General features: G+C 35.9%; 1 protein-coding gene across 2 annotated transcripts; it reads left to right on the top strand.

The window, feature by feature from the left end:
* The first annotated feature begins 1,733 nt into the window (after positions 1-1,733).
* On the top strand, positions 1,734-16,665 carry st14b (ST14 transmembrane serine protease matriptase b). 2 transcript variants are annotated; one of them, XM_051878697.1, is made up of 19 exons: positions 1,734-1,860; positions 3,066-3,225; positions 3,336-3,466; positions 3,604-3,674; positions 6,036-6,217; positions 6,385-6,420; positions 6,505-6,739; positions 6,869-7,011; positions 9,929-10,026; positions 10,135-10,241; positions 10,494-10,627; positions 10,713-10,817; positions 10,931-11,038; positions 11,128-11,244; positions 11,927-12,049; positions 12,507-12,690; positions 12,765-13,036; positions 15,348-15,484; positions 15,581-16,665. In XM_051878697.1, exons 1-19 carry the CDS (start codon positions 1,825-1,827, stop codon positions 15,740-15,742), a joined length of 2,541 nt encoding a protein of 846 aa, XP_051734657.1. In that variant the 5' UTR covers positions 1,734-1,824; the 3' UTR covers positions 15,743-16,665. The 2 variants fall into 2 exon arrangements, with proteins under 2 accessions (XP_051734657.1, XP_051734655.1); XM_051878695.1 differs by having other exon boundaries at positions 1,781-2,152.
* Positions 16,666-16,948: the final 283 nt, after the last annotated feature.

Here is a 16,948-nt window from a genome sequence, read left to right as displayed (position 1 = left end):
CAGCTAAAAGAACTGGAAGCGGATAACACCGGAAGCCAAATTTACGAATAGCCATGCGATAGCATGACATGCACATGTGCTGTATGGCAAATAAAAAGAGTAAAAGAAAAAATATCCTGTAAATAAACCATAAGAAAAGAATTTAAAAGCACATATGTTAAATACAGGCCTATTCATTATTTATACATTTAATGATAAGTTAAAAATAGTATATCTAAATTTGATTTAGAAGGTTGTCCAGCACACCCCATGCAGACAATAAATGCTGCCATATTAATATCAGAAGACTGATATTTGGATTTATAAATAAATATAAATTGATTGAGGACTTTGGCTGGGCTTTTGGTAAAGTATAGGGGGAACATTGTTTTGTTTTTACTAAAGCAGCTATACTCTTGGGTAAGAGCAACCTGGGCACAGTTAAATCCAGTCTGTCCTAAACTGCTCCCTGATCTCCTCATTATGACATGTATTAATAATTTATGATTCTTCTGTCTATCAAGTGTGCTGTATTTGTGAAAACATGGCTTCCTCGGGGATATAAGCCTCTGTGTCTTCCCTGTGAGTATGAATGCACCAAAACAAAGACACAAAATAAAGATTCATTATAATTATAATGTATAAACAACCAGTGGCCAAGAACCCCTGGATGGATAAAGAGATCGAGGAGGTTCTCCTTATTCTAACATTGAATATTACATTTCAATAAAATCATTATTGAAATATAGACCTGTATACTTTTCATACACTCTTTATGCTTTCAGCTTTACTTAATATAGTTGGTAAGACTTTACACTCAGAAAATAAAGCTATAAAATCTGTCACTGGGGCAGTATAGGCTACAATAAGGTCCCATTAGTTAACATTAATGCATTAGCCAACATTAACAATGAGCAATACAGTTGTTACAATATTTGTTCATCTTTATTCACATTAGTTAATAAAAACACAACTCTTAATTGTTCATTTTTCAAGTTTATCTGCAATTCACTGATTATCAAGGGATTCCTGAAGCACTAGACCTAAAGAGAAGCCTTGTTTTCCTTCTTAATGATGACAAGTGCCTCAGGTCTGACATGGCAGATGGATTTTAATAATTAATAAGCTTTAATGAGAAGGTTTTATCTAAGGTTTTATTTATATCGATCTTAGGGGTGTTCTTGTTGTTCTCTTGTGTCTCTTTACTTAAATGTTTATAAAGTTGTCTGTCCATCACCATCACCATGTCACTGTGGTAATAACTTTTCAAACTTACAGCCTTATTTAACTATTGCCACAATCAAAGTAATAGCTTACACATCTAACTATTAAAATCATGTATAGTTTCATAATTCTGACTGAATTATTGAACTGGAATTCATTTAATTGTATTACATTTACAACATGAAGGAAAGACAAGTTAAAAAAACTCACTCCATTTTTTCTTTTTAAACACAAATTGTAGTGTTGACTGCATTTGTCAGCCCTTGTACCCAAATAATTATGAGAAAAAGATGATCAAACAAATACTTTAGTTTATGGAAACCATTTGTGGTCTTAAATTAGACAAAATATTATTAAATTAGGCTAAATTTGCAACCCTGACATTCATTCTGGCATATTTATTTTAATTTAATTTAATTAATTTTATTACTAACATTTTATGAAGGTTAAACACCTTCAGTGACTTGAAAAAAACTTTTTTAAAGATTGTACGATACATTTAAATCTTTATTATTTACATTTTTAAATTCATTTTTGTCATATTTACTGTTTTATTTATAGATATCCTGTTTTTCCCCACGTCACACCTGTCTCTCGTGCCTACAGGAAGTACTGCGCGGGATGTTTGAGAGCGACTCACCTGCAGCTCGAAACTGGGTGGGAAGTGTTTGGAATATGTTTGTTTTTCTGATACAAAACCTATATTAATAAAAATCAACAGGGATATACCATCTCCGTGCTAAATGACCATGTAAAATAGGATGAAGGGTTAGTTTCTTGTGGTTAATCCAGTAGACACCCGCGCGCGCGCGTCAGCGGGTTTCGCTATAGGTGAGGACAAAGGGCCGCCTGCATGACACATGAACGTCAATACAGTGGACTGACAGCGGCCAAGTTGACAAATACGTCGAATGACATGGAGCCGCTCAAAACTGGGAAAAAAATTCCGGTATGTTTTTAACTGAATATCTTTATTATTATTTTTTCTTTTAGTCAGATGTTTCAGGCGTTATTAGCAGTTAATTTATCCGAGATTAATCTTCTTGGACGTCCTATACAGTGCTGACTGTGTTTGGTAATGTACATAATTACGTGCCTCAGTTGTTCAGAAGTATATTATTAGATAGGCAATTTTAGTTTTTATATTATAACTATATATTATATCGTTTGCAATGTTATCTATTATATATAGTTTATAATATAAAATAATTATAAATATATAAATAATTATATAAAATAATTATAAATAATTATAATTGCTCATTATACTATAGATATAATTATATTATATATTCACTGTATATGCCTGTCTGATTTGATTTGTTCCACTGTTTTATATTTCTCTAATCAATGGTTATGTTGATATTGCAGTTTCAGTCTCATGTTAACATTATGCTTGAACTTTTTGAAAAATATTCCTCAGTATCCTCCACCAATATTTTAAAAATAAGTATCTACTAATCTACTAAATCTACTACAATACTCCATATGTATTGAAAGATATTCAACTAAAAGATTGCAAACAAAAGAACCCGTTTTTAAGAAAAGCTGCCGCTTCAGTCACGTGACCAGCACACACTTCTGCCAATGCATACTTGATTGGGGTGGATTGTTGACGCTGATGAGAAAGGTGTTGGTTCAGGATTTAGAAAACAGTTGCAACCACGCAATTCCATGGACTCATGCTAGTTCGATTGGACTGCTTAAGAGGAATAGCCTGTTTTCATGTGGGTGGTTCATATTAGTCATGTACAGTACACAGCGTCCTCAGGGGAGTTACAGAGAGTAACTCATTATATACATAACAGTCACATGTAACAAACTCAAAAAGCATTTTACTTGTATTTTACATTTCTCTGTAGGACAATGGCTTGGACCAGACAATGCAGTTTCTTCCAGCATCGGATGCAAATAAGTTACGGAAGAGGAGGATATCGCGCAGGGCGATTGTGGCAATAGGTCTACCCACAGCATTAGCCATCATTGCATTAGTAACTGGACTGCTAGTGTGGCATTTCCATAGTGAGTTATTTAACCTGTAAACTAACACACTGTTGTTATCACCAGTAAACGGTAAATCTGAATGATTTTGATAAAACAGTAACTCCAGTGTGTCTATTGTTTTGTTATAGTCAGGCCAATTGGAAAGGTGAAGAAGTTGTTCAGTGGTTATTTGACCATCTCCAGTCAGACGTTCTCAGATGCTTATGAAAACTCTAACACCACTGAATATAAAGAACTGGCTTTAAAGGTCTCAAAGCAGGTGAGGTGGTCGCTTTTCTTTCAAATGTTTTCATTTTTTGAAAAAAAAAAAAAAAAAAAAAAAAATACTTCATTAAAGTTCATAGGGGTAATTTTTACGTATCTTATAACTTTGCATTATTCTACATTGTCTTTCAGCTCAATGCTATATACGGTCAAGTGCGCTTGCTGTCCAAGTACCATGTGGGATCCAGTGTGCAAGGATTCAGGTAATTTAAATAATTCTGCCACTCATGAGAGAAAATTATGGGTAATTGGCATGAAAGGTCAATCAGAAAGTTCACTCTTAATTTAAATTTTTTTATAGTTATTATATATGCAGATGACCTTGTATGACCTCATATTAAATTGGCAGACTGCATTTGTTCTTTAAAAATGAGTTTGTCACACTGCAGGACTATTTAATTGGTGACCATTCCCAGCATCCCTTATATTCAAAGTCAAGTCAAGCTAATGAACAAGTTAATGAAGTTATTTGTCAGCCAATCTTGAATAGTCCACCCCAAAATCTCTTTTGAAACAAAACTATCAATGTATTAGGACTGGTGTTGGGGGTAACGCATTTACATTTTACTTTTTTCAAGTAACTAGTAAAATAACGCATTATTTACAACAAAATATCTGACTTTTTTAAATAAGTAATGCAGGTTATTTTTTTTTTCTTATGTATTGACTGATGCCTCTCCTGTCCCCATGTTGTGAGAAATCGGGAGTAAATGCAGAGGCGTTGTGTGTAAACATTATGGTTATTGTAGTTCTAGTCTAAATGTGAGCATTTACTCGTCTTACTTGCACAAAACAGATTCGTTATTCCTCAAAATGTTGTACAAACCTGCAATAATTAAATATATTAAATTAAACAAATATAATATATACTATATTGCCAAAAGTATTGGGACACCCCTCCAAATCATTGAATTCAGGTGTTCCAATCACTTCCATGGCCACAGGTGTATAAAATCAAGCACCTAGGCATGCAGACTGCTTCTACAAACATTTGTGAAAGAATGGATCGCTCTCAGGAGCTCAGTGAATTTAAGCGTGGTACCGTGATAGGTTGCCACCTGTGCAATAAGTCCATTCGTGAAATTTCCTCACTACTAAATATTCCACGGTCAACTGTTAGTGGTATCATAACAAAGTGGAAGCAATTGGGAACAACAGCAACTCAGCTACGAAGTGGTAGGCCATGTAAAATCTCAGAGCGGGGGTCAGCGCATGCTGAGGCACACAGTGCGCAAAAGTCACCAACTTTCTGCAGAGTCAATAGCTACAGACCTCCAAACTTCGTCTGGCCTTCAGATTAGCTCAAGAACAGTGCGTAGAGAGCTTCATGGAATGGGTTTCCATGGCCAAGCAGCTGCATCCAAACCTTACATCACCAAGTGCAATGCAAAGCGTCGGATGCAGTGGTGTAAAGCACGCCGCCACTGGACTCTAGAGCAGTGGAGACGTGTTCTCTGGAGTGACGAATCACGCTTCTCTGTCTGGCAATTCGATGGATGAGTCTGGGTTTGGCGGTTGCCAGGAGAACGGTACTTGCCTGACTGCATTGTGCCAAGTGTAAAGTTTGGTGGAGATGGGATTATGGTGTGGGGTTATTTTTCAGGGGTTGGGCTTGGCCCCTTAGTTCCAGTGAAAGGAACTCTTAATGCCTCAGCATACCAAGACATTTTGGACAATTTCATGCTCCCAACTTTGTGGGAACAGTTTGGGGATGGACCCTTCCTGTTCCAACATGACTGCGCACCAGTGCACTAAGCAAGGTCCATAAAGACATGGATGAGCGAGTTTGGTGTGGAGGAACTTGACTGGCCTGCACAGAGTCCTGACCTCCACCCCGACAGAACACCTTTGGGATGAATTAGAGCAGAGACTGCGAGCCAGGCCTTCTCGCCAACATCACTGCCCGACCTCACAAATGTGCTTCTAGAAGAATGGTAAAAAATTCCCATAAACACACTCCTAAACCTTGTGGAAAGCCTTCCCAAAAGAGTTGAAGCTGTTATAGCTGCAAAGGGTGGGCCAACTCCATATTAAACCCTACGGATTAAGAATGGGATGTCATTAAAGTTCATGTGCACGTAAATGCAGGTGTCCCAAAACTTTTGGCAATATAGTGTATGTATTTAATCTCACTTTATTAACCAATGTCTTTGCTGCTGACGTTAAATGATCCAATTCAACCACACTAATAAGCAAAAATGACTTTAACATCACATTTGTGATCAGCCTGAGGCTTATTCATTTCACTTTTGGTGTGAAAGGGCCTTTACATTTGCCAAAAATAGAACTTTTTTGTTGTTATTAAACAACAAACCAGCAAGCTCAGCCCCAGGTGAGAATAAGTAATGCAAAAGTAATGTAACACATTACTTTTCATAAAAATTAAGTAACACAATTAGTTACTTTTCTAGGAAGTAACACAACATTGTAATGCATTACTTTTAAAAGTAACTTTCCCCAACACTGATTAGGACATCACAGAATATGCCAGACTCATTTCATACTTTGAATCTGATTTATGTCTATTTGTATTGTAAGTTTCAATACATTTTCTTCCCCTTTAGTGAGGGCAGTAATAATGGTATCATCGCATATTACCTGTCTGAGTTTAATGTGCGGGAGTCCAAAATACCTGCTGTGGAGGAGGCCATTGCATCCATGGAAATGGAAAATGCAAGGAAAAGCCGGAGGGGTTTTGGTCGCAGGACTGATGATAGCCTCATCATTGATGGCATGACATCAGGGGGTAAATCTACTGGAAGAGAGTTTCATATTACCCGCATAGTTTCAGTCTGTCACCTCTTGTAACCTAACCAGAAACTTAAAAGAAATACGAGTCTCATTTTAGTCTAGCACTATTCGGTCTTGATTGTTTACAGTCAAAATTCATATATATTTTGGTGTGTATTACAGCTGTGGATGCCCGGTTAGCTGGCAGAAACCTCAAACGTGAGTAAAAGATATGTTCCTTACATTTAGCTATTTATACGTGTTCATATCTCAGACTGGTATTGAACTTGTGCGGTCTTTCAGGGTCCATTAAGAGGTCTCATCATGCCCATGAGAACCAGACAGACATTATCCGGTCTCCGGGTTTTCCTGATTCCTCCTACTCTCCAAACCTTTACACCGAGTGGCAGATTCGGGCCGACCCAGAGCACAGGATCAGACTAGAGTTTGACGTCCTAGACCTGGAGAAAGACTGTCGTAATGACTTCATCAAAGTGTACGACTCATTAGCACCATCAGAGAAGCAGGTCATAATAGAGTAAGTGTTTGTACTCTCTCAGTCATCCTCTCCATGACACAGTACCGCATGTGCGAGCAGTGTCACGTTACGCATGTCTGTTTTCATTGTCTGTGTGATGTGTGGAATCTAACAATCGTATTCATGCAGGAAATGTGGATATCGCTTACCCAGTGAGAAGCTAATTTTCCTCTCCTCTGGGAATGTCATGCTGGTTACACTGGTTACAAATGAAGAGAAAAACTTCCCGGGTTTCAGGGCATTTTACTCTCAGATTCCAGCCAAAATTCAAGGTAGAGTTTAATGAGATATAAACTCCTATGTAGGGTTCACTTTTTGATACACTTGTCACTGGCAAATTTACTGGATATAAATATTTCTTGTCTGTCATGAAACTACATTATTTAAAAATATATTTCTGTATGAAAATGGTATAATTCAGTTTTTTTTCCCTTGCATATTACTGACAAACCGCGCAAATCATTGTCACTCGCAACATGTGCTGTGTCAGTGAAACTCCGTCACAAAAATGTGAACACACATTTTGATTTTGTTACTATTATATTAAAGGGTTAGTTCACCCAAAAAAAAAAAATTCTGTCATTAATTACTCACCCTCATGTCGTTCCAAACCCGTAAGACCTTTGTTCATCTTCAGAACACAAATTAAGATATTTTCGATGAAATCCAAGAGGTTAAAACAGTCGCCGTGACTGCAGTGGTTCAACCTTAATTTTATGAAGCGACGAGAATACTTTTTGTGTGCCAAAACAAAGAACGACTTTATTCAACAATCTCTATTCTTCCCTACCATCATCCTTACGCAGTTGCCGCAGTAAGCACAGTGAATGCTTCCGTGTTTACGTCCGAATGCCGGCTCAGTATTGGCCAAAGCTGCACATGTGACGTGAGCAGCATGACGCATGTGTGTGATGCTGACGCAGGAGCCGGCCAATAATGAGTCAGCATTCTGACGTAGAACCTGGAAGCGCTGGATGTAAACAATGCGTGAGATTGACAAAGAACAGAAGATATTGTTGAATAAAGTTGTTGTTTTTGTTTTGTTTTTGTGCACAAAATGTATTCTCGTCGCTTCATAAAATTAAAGTTGAACCACTGTGGTCACGTCGACTGTTTTAACGATGTCTTTAGTACCTTTCTGGACCTTGAAAGTGTTGATTATATTGCTCTCAATGGATGAGTCATATACCTCTCGGATTTCATCAAAAATATCTTAATTTGTGTTCCAAAGATGAACGAAGGTCATTTTTCGAAGAACGAAAAATTCTCATTTTTGGGTAAACTAACCCTTTAATTTTGGTGGTTTAATGTGAGGAACATTGCATGCACTATCGTTCAAAGGTTCAAACTAAATATAAGGTAAAATAAGGTTGTTTTCTTTAAGAAATTATTCATGTGTATTTGCGAGGGTCAGACAAACATTTCAACAATTAATTTAAACCATGTTGCATTGTAGTTCTTTATAAAATTACTGGACACTTGCAAGTGGCCTGCCAAAGCTAGCTGTTTTGGAAAGTGTTAAAGGAATAGTTCACCCAAAAATGAAAATTTAGTTATCATTTACTCAGCCTCATGTCATTCCAAACCTGTTTGATTTTCTTTCTTCTATGAAGAAAAGAAGACGTTTTGAAAAAAAAAATTGTTTTTAGTCCATACAATGGAAGTCAATGGTAACCAAAACTGTTTGGTTACCAACATTCTTCAAAATATCTTTTTTCATGTTACACAAAAGAAAAAAAAAGTCATACAGGTTTGGAACGACATGATGGTGAGTAAATGACAGAATTTTAGGTAACACTTTACAATACGGGTGCACTAATATGCATTAATTCATGCTTAACTAATGCTCAGATAATCATGTTTTAATGTATGACTCATGAAGAACTAAACCATTAATTAATGATTACTGCATCAGCAACTAATAAAGTTTCTGTATGATTAATAGATTAAGCAATATATGAATTGCTATCAATTAAATGTCATAATGTATTAATTTTTTAATAACATATTTTATTAACTAAAAGTGTAAGTTAATGTGTTAATTACCACAATGGGTTGAAGCCATGTACTTCAACTTCCAGTTGTCTGCTTTAATTAATCATTATCTAATGATTTGAAAATGTATCATGTGATGACTTTACTTGTTGAGGCACATGACTATTACCTAATTGTTAAGTAATATGTCATTAATGGGCTTTGACAGCTGCACATGCAGTGAGTGTAATGTCAGAGAATGTGTTTGAAGGATGGGTAAATTGGGCTGCACACAAATATCAGCACACCAGAATCTGAACTACAGATTGATGTTGCACTGTGTTTAAACTGGATGCGACCATTATCGAGTCATACCGCAACAGTTGTTTACACTGGACATGACAAACCATTGCAAGTCCATTTGTCCTTCATAACAGAAGTGACATTTTGTTGTATTGTGTTGCGTCGTGCCGCATCCAGTGTAGCGTCACTATCACTGATTAAAATTGGTTCTAATCTCTTTGTCCGGTCTTGACACAGTGTTACGAAATAGCAGTGTCTGGCCTCAGTGTTCCACCTTTGAATCCTAGACCTCAAGCTTAACCTGACATATTCCTGTGCCATGAACAACAAGGTTCTGGATGCGGCAGTTCATCTGGTACAGTGGAATCACGGTTGGAAATTGAAATCCATGGCTTAGTGTAGATGTCAAACCATAATGACGTATTACTTAACAATTAGTTAATAGTCATGTGCCTCAACAAGTAAAGTCATAACATAATGATACATTTGCAAATCATTAGTTAATGATTAATTAAAGCAGACAACTGGAAGTTGAAGTACATGGCTTCAACCCACTGTGGTAATTAACACACTAACTTACACTATTAGTTAATAAAATATGTTATTAAGGAATTAATACATTGACACATTCAATTAATAACAATTCATATATTACTTAATCTATTAATCATATAGACTCTTTATTAGTTGCTGATGCAGTAATCATTAATTAATGGTTTAGTTCTTCATGAGTCATACATTAAAACATGATTATCTGTGCATTAGTTAAGCATGAATTAATGCATATTAGTGCACCTGTATTGTAAAGTGTTACCGAATTTTAATTTGTGGGTGAACTATCCCTTTAATTCCATAAAGCAAGCAAATCTAAAGCCAATATTTGTGTAAATAATTATTTGTCACATTCTTTAGACTGCGGAGGGAGACTAACAGGGCTTCATGGTACCTTCACATCACCTGGCTATCCCTCCCATTACCCACCTCAGTCTGAGTGTGTCTGGAACATTGAGGTAAAATAGATTTGTTATCAATGTCACTTACATTTTCCTGCATCATTGGTCTGTTTCTTACATTAGTTCCTCAAAATATTGTAAGTTTTTATATGTTCTGTCTCACAGGTTCCAAAAGGAAAGCACATCAAGGTGACGTTTGACAAGTTCTCTATACATAACCCTGAACAGAACCCCATCAGCTGTCTCACAGACTACTTGGAGTTAAACTACAGGTCAGACAAAAGTCTCTTCGTTGTAAAGGCATTATTTACACAGACCTGTTGCTTCAAAATATCTGAGTAATCATCATTTACTTGATTAGATGTTACTAACTATAAAATATATAGAAATAGATCATTTATACACTACTACTCAAAAGTTTGGGATTAGTTTTGGGCTAATTAATATTAAATTAATATTTTCATTCATCAAAGAATTCTGAAAAAAAAATGTATCATGGTTTTCATTTTGCATTAATTTTTTAGAATATGTGGAGAGATGCCACCTAAAACTGTGTACACTATCAAATCAAACCAAGCAACAGTCAAATTTCATTCTGACCGGTCCTATGTGGGCGAGGGCTTTTCTGCAGAGTTTGAGGCCTTTGAACCCACTAATCGTGAGTAGAATCTTTTTTTTTTTTTTTACTGCAATGTCCTAAGCCAGTCCACCATGACGAAAATATCTCAATCACCTTTCCACAGCCTGTCCTGGGAAGTTCCAGTGTGACAATGATCTGTGTGTGTCTCCTAACCTACAGTGTGATGGCTACAATGACTGTGGAGATATGAGTGATGAGAGAGGCTGCAGTAAGTTTATTCCATATTACTTGTACTCAGTCTTTGTACAGTTGTTTTTACGAAGAGAAGCTCTTGAAATGCTATACTAATGTGTGTTTTGGGATCTTTACCCATGCATGCAGTGTGTAATGAGACTCAAATCAATTGCAAGAACGGCTTTTGCAAGCCCAGTTTCTGGCGCTGTGATGGGGTGAATGATTGCGGAGATAACACTGATGAGGAAAACTGTGGTAAGGATGAAACCAGCACTCAAAGTCATGAACTATGGAGCAAGAGTAAAGGAGTTGATTTCAGGTTGTTTTTTCAATTTTGTCTGCAGGGAATTGTAAATCTCAAGAGTTTAGATGTCGAACTGGCCGCTGCATCCCAACACAGAAGCAGTGTAATGGCTACAACGACTGTGGCGATGGCTCAGATGAATCTCAGTGTGAGAAATGTGAGAACTTTCATTCAATAATGATAATGTCTTTGCCTGTTGTCACATAGACTGTAAAAAAGATGGACGACGTGTCTCCACTTCCTTGCACTGTAGAAAAATGAAGCTGTTGTAGTAGAAGAAGTTACCGTTGACATCTTGCGCTGATTACGTCATTGGAGCCCTAGTCTGCCCAGTAGTGATCCTGAGTTGGAGCCGCGGTATCAATGTCCCGCCCAAACTCCGGCAGACTCATCTGTCAGTTTTTTTTTGACTACCTTGTGAATCGAGGGCCCCAGGGCACTGTTGCCACCTTGTGGATAAACTAATTACTGAAAAAAAATAAATGCGCATGTGCGTACAAATTACACGCAATTACAAATATCTAGTGGTGCGCGTTTAGTACGCGCATACTCTTCTGATGACGAAATTCGCGTCACGCAGAGTGTACGCTAACCCTCGCATATGTGTAAAAAGTAAAGTATACTTCGGGCTTCAGTTGACTGTCTTTTCTGTATTTGGCCTCAATTTGACCTCAGTTTATCCCTATATTAAAAAGTGCATATATTAATGATATTATTATGTATGTATACCTCTATTGTTTACATATAGATTACAATTTACCTTGGAGGTTGACTTGTATACTTGCTGTCAACATAAGCAGTCACACTATTGGACTTATTTACTTCTCTTTTATATCCAGCCATAGACGTTCGCTGCTCTGATCTTACTTATAAGTGCAAGAATAACCAATGCATCAGCAAGCTGAACCCTATGTGTGATGGAGAAGCTGACTGTGCGGATGGTTCGGATGAAGCCGAGTGTAGTAAGTTCAAAATTATTCTTTCTTTCCTCTGAGAAATCATGAGGGATTTGTTGTTCCTGGGCTACCAACTTAACAAGGATGCATAAAATTCACAGAAGTGACAGTTAAGACTTATAATGTTACAAAAGATTTCTACTTCAGATAGGCTCTTTTTGTCAAAGAATCTTGAAATAAATGTATCACCGTTTCCACAAAAATATGAAGCAGCACAACAGCTTTCGACCCCGACATTTTTATTATATTTCATATTTTCTGCATTCTGTATGGAATGAATTGAATATCAATTCAAAAGATTATAGTATGTCAAAATTTACACAGTAAATTTACACATAGTAACAATATTAATAGTTCTCCTGCTAACAAAAAAAGATGAGATATGTTGTTTTTCTGTAATGCTTTTTAAAAAAAAACATTATTATGTGTATTTATATCTGTTCAATTTGCTGATTCACTATAGAATGTGGGACAAAGCCCTACAAGTCCAGTCGTATTGTGGGTGGAAAGGACTCGAATGAGGGAGAATGGCCCTGGCAAGTCAGCCTCCACATGAAGACACAAGGTCATGTGTGCGGGGCGTCTGTTATCAGTAACCTCTGGCTTGTCACTGCTGCTCACTGCGTGCAGGACAATGAAAAGTTCAAGTGAGTTCTCATCTTGTTTGGCCCTCTCCTACCCTCCTGCACAGATCCTGACTGATTGTTTGTTCTTTTGCTAGATATTCCCAGCCTGACCAGTGGGAAGTCTATCTAGGCCTACTTAACCAGGGTGAGACTCATAAGTCAACCAAAAGAAGTGTGAAGCGCATCATTTCTCACCCACAGTACGATCACCTGAGCTATGACAATGACATTGCTCTAATGGAGTTGGACAGCCCTGTGACTCTCAGCCAGAACATCTGGCCTGTCTGCTTACCTGAAGCCACACATGACTTCCCAGCAGGCAAATCTGTATGGATCACTGGCTGGGGCAAGTTGAGAGAGGAACTTGGTAAGTCTTGCAACAACCTATAATACTGTTTAAAAGGTTGGGGTCAGTAAGATTTTTTAAATGTTTTTGGAAGAAGTCTCACCAAGGCTGCATTTATTTGATCAAATATACAGCAAAAATATTGTAATTTACTGTGAAATGTTATTACAATTTAAAATAAGTTTTCTTTCTGAATATATTTTAAAATGTAATTTATTCCTGTGATGGCAAAGCTGAATTTTCAGCATCATTACTCCAGTCTTCAGTGTCACATGACTTAAAGGGTTAGTTCACCCGAAAATTTAATTTTTCACCATTATGTCATTCCAAACCTGTAAGACCTTCGTTCATCTTCAGAACACAAATTAAGATATTTTTGATGAAATCTGAGAGTTTTTTTCTCCTATAAAAAGCAACGAAATTACCACATTCAAGGTCCAGAGAAGTAGTAAAGACATCGTTAAAATAGTCAACGTGACTACAGTGGTTCAACCTTAATGTTATGAAGCAACGAGAATACTTTTTGTGCTCACGTGAACAGTGCCAGCCAATACTGAGCCGGCATTCAGACGTAAACACGGAAGCTCTGCACTGCGTCAGTTGCATAGGAGATTGACAGGGAAGAGGAAAAATTGTTGAATAAAGTCGTTATTTTTTTTGTTTTTGCGCACATAACGTATTCTTGTCGCTTCATAACATTAAGGTTGAATCACTGTAGTCACATGAACTGTTTTAACAATGTTTTTACTACTTTTCTGGACCTTGAATGTGGTAATTACATTGCTTTCTATGGGAGATAAAAAATCTCTCGGATTTCATCAAAAATATCTTAATTTATGTTCTAAAGATGAACGAAGGTCTAACGGGTTTGGAACAACATGAGGGTGAGTAATTAATGACAGAAATTTCATTTTTGGGTGAACTAACCCTTTCAGAAATCATTCTAATATGCTGATTTGCTGCTCAAGAAACATTTCTTATTATTATCAATGTTGAAAACAGTAATATTTAATATTTTTGTTGAAACCATGATACAGTAATTTTTAATTTTCTTTTATGAATAGAAAGTTCAAAAGATCAGTATTTATTTTGAATAGAAAACTTTGTAACATTTGTAATATTTAACATATCTAACATATTGTAACATATCTTTACTGTCACTTTTGATTAGTTTAATGCTTCCTTGATCAATAAAAGTATTAATGTATTGAAAAAACAACTTACTGATACCAAACTTTTAAACAGTAGTGTACATAACCAAAGGTTTAGACTGTTGTTTATTATTAATATTTGCCAAATTTAATAATAATAAGGCATCAGAAATAGGGGAAATTATTAGTCCAATAGTTATTTATATAACATTGTAGCTTTCCCTTCAAGAACAACTAGTGATCTGGATCATTATTAAACATGTTTTTCACTTTAAAATAATAGATCACTAGTAGTTCCTGCAGAGTGACGACTAGGTAATACTTGAGTAATTATTGATTCAGTTTATGACCATATTCAGAGTAAATAAGAAAATTGCTCACTGCTCAGACATGTCTTAGACATATTAATGTTGTAATTGGTAATTAATTGGTAATTCTTTATGATCTGTCATAGTTACAGTAGATAATAATTCTTAATGAGGCTAAACTCATTCCGTAATTACTGATTACCTAAAACTCCTAAATTTGCTATTACTGATATTACTGGATTTTCAGTGTACGTGATTTTTTTTCTTTTCTTTTTTTTTTGGTCAAAATCAAAAGAAAGTCCCGCACACTATCAGAGATTACAAAAGTCTAAAAAAATTATCGCAACGTTTCAGTCTCATGACCTTCATCAGGCATATGCCGAAACGTTGCGATAAATAAATTAATTTTTTTATCCTTTTGTAAGCTCTGATAGTGTGCGGGACTTTCTTTTGAGTTTAACAAAAAAAAAATAATAATAATCACATACACTGAAAATCCAGTAATATCATTAGTCTGAAAAATCAATATATAAAATGTAAAAATGTATAACATATATTACACAGAGCAAATAAATGAACCATAGCTGAATCCTAGAAGTTCATTTTACCTGAAATCCAACCCTTTTTTTTTTTTTTTGCACATTTATGCATAAAACCTCTACACTGAGAAACACAAATTTAGTCAAGTGTGTCTAAACTCTAAAACAAAACGGGTAAAACTCTCTAAAACTGGTAGTGTTGCTCTATTTGTCCAAACCAGATAATGAGGGAAAGTACTTACAACTGAAACTGAATGTAATTGAGTACAAATTATGATGTAATAGGAGCCTAAAATTGTTAGCAAGCTAATAAAATGTCTTCTCCCTGCTCTAGATGATGTTGCATCAGTGTTGCAGAAGGCCGAGGTGCGCATTATTAACAGCACTGTGTGCAGCAAGCTGATGGAAGATGGGATTACACCACGCATGATCTGTGCAGGTGTATTGAGTGGAGGCATAGATGCCTGTCAGGTGAAATGAAAGATCTTCTGTTTTTTTCACATTCAGATACATGTCATAACCTTATGTTTCTCAATATTGTACATATATTCTTCTTTCTCCTGCCAGGGTGACTCAGGTGGTCCAATGACTTCCATTGAGAGCAATGGCCGCATGTTCCTTGCTGGAGTTGTGAGTTGGGGAGATGGCTGCGGTCTCAGGAACAGACCTGGTGTCTACACACGGGTCACAGAATACCGCAGCTGGATCAAGCAGATAACAGAGGTTTAGTGTCACAACAGTGACAAGAATTGGACTAAAGCCTGACAACCTGTATTGAGAGTTATTGAGGGCAATTAAGGCATTCATATTTGTCAAGTTGTATTTCAGTAGCCATAAAGATTCCTATAATCAGCTCAAATGTCCACAAGAAAGTTTTCTTTGACTTTTATTTTCCATGAAGATAGTTTTCTGTTTTTTGTTTTTTCATAATAAGGAGCTCTCATAGTTTCTTCATCTATCTTTACTGTACTGTATGTGTTTACGCTCTTAAAAGAGATTTGTCTATACGGACTATACTGTTTTTGAGCTCAAATGAACGGTTTGTCTTTTTGTGGAGGAAAAGTATTCTTTCTGCCTTGTCAAGTCATTACAACTTGAGTGCTTCTCAGGGATTTTTGTAATGTAATTGTTGGCGTAACAATTCAATGGACTGTGTGGCTTTGTTTTTATTTGTATTACATTGTAGCTTTATCACCTTTCATGCCAAACAGTCTTCATCATTAGATCTGTGCACAAATGTTTTTTATGGCTACATAATAGGAAATAATTTTAGAGTAGTCATTTATTCTAGACAGTTAATGTCCTTCATGAATGTTATTTTAAATCTATGCGGATAAGTATAATTGTGTGTGTGTGTGTGAGAGAGAGAGAGAGAGAGAATTAGTGTTCTTATGCATCACTTTACACCTATTGAAATGTTTAAACTTACTTGAAATCTGAAAATCAAAGCATTTTTATGTTATGTTCAAACTATTGATAATTTTTTATATTTTGCAATTTTGTTTACGTAATGTGCATCTGTAATCTTTTTTATAATGTTATATTTTTAGTTTTGTTAATGCCATCCTTGAGGGATTGGCATTCCCATAATGTGCCTTGATACTTCAGTGGGTTCTTTGATAGAAATTAAAAGTGAAATTCTGATCTGCTTATTTTTCATGTTGTGAATTCAGGACTTGGTGCTACATTTAAAGAAAGATGTGAAAAAATATTACAATTGCATAAAATATGTTTTAAATGTAGCGAATTTAACATATAAATAATTTAATAAAAAATAAAGTCTGAAGAGGTTATTATAATGATTAGTGAATATCTTAAAGTATCTTATTTTTTTGTGTACATATTGTAAAATGATATCTATGTAATGCTTTATCTCCTAAAACTGTAAAGATGGGCTTGCAATTACTATATTTGCATTCTTTATTTAAAATTTAT

This window comes from Ctenopharyngodon idella, chromosome 21 (genome assembly GCF_019924925.1).
Source record: "Ctenopharyngodon idella isolate HZGC_01 chromosome 21, HZGC01, whole genome shotgun sequence".
In the NCBI taxonomy this organism is placed as follows: domain Eukaryota; kingdom Metazoa; phylum Chordata; class Actinopteri; order Cypriniformes; family Xenocyprididae; genus Ctenopharyngodon; species Ctenopharyngodon idella.
Note: the sequence above shows the minus strand (reverse complement) of the source record. Positions and strands in the feature narration are given on the sequence as shown.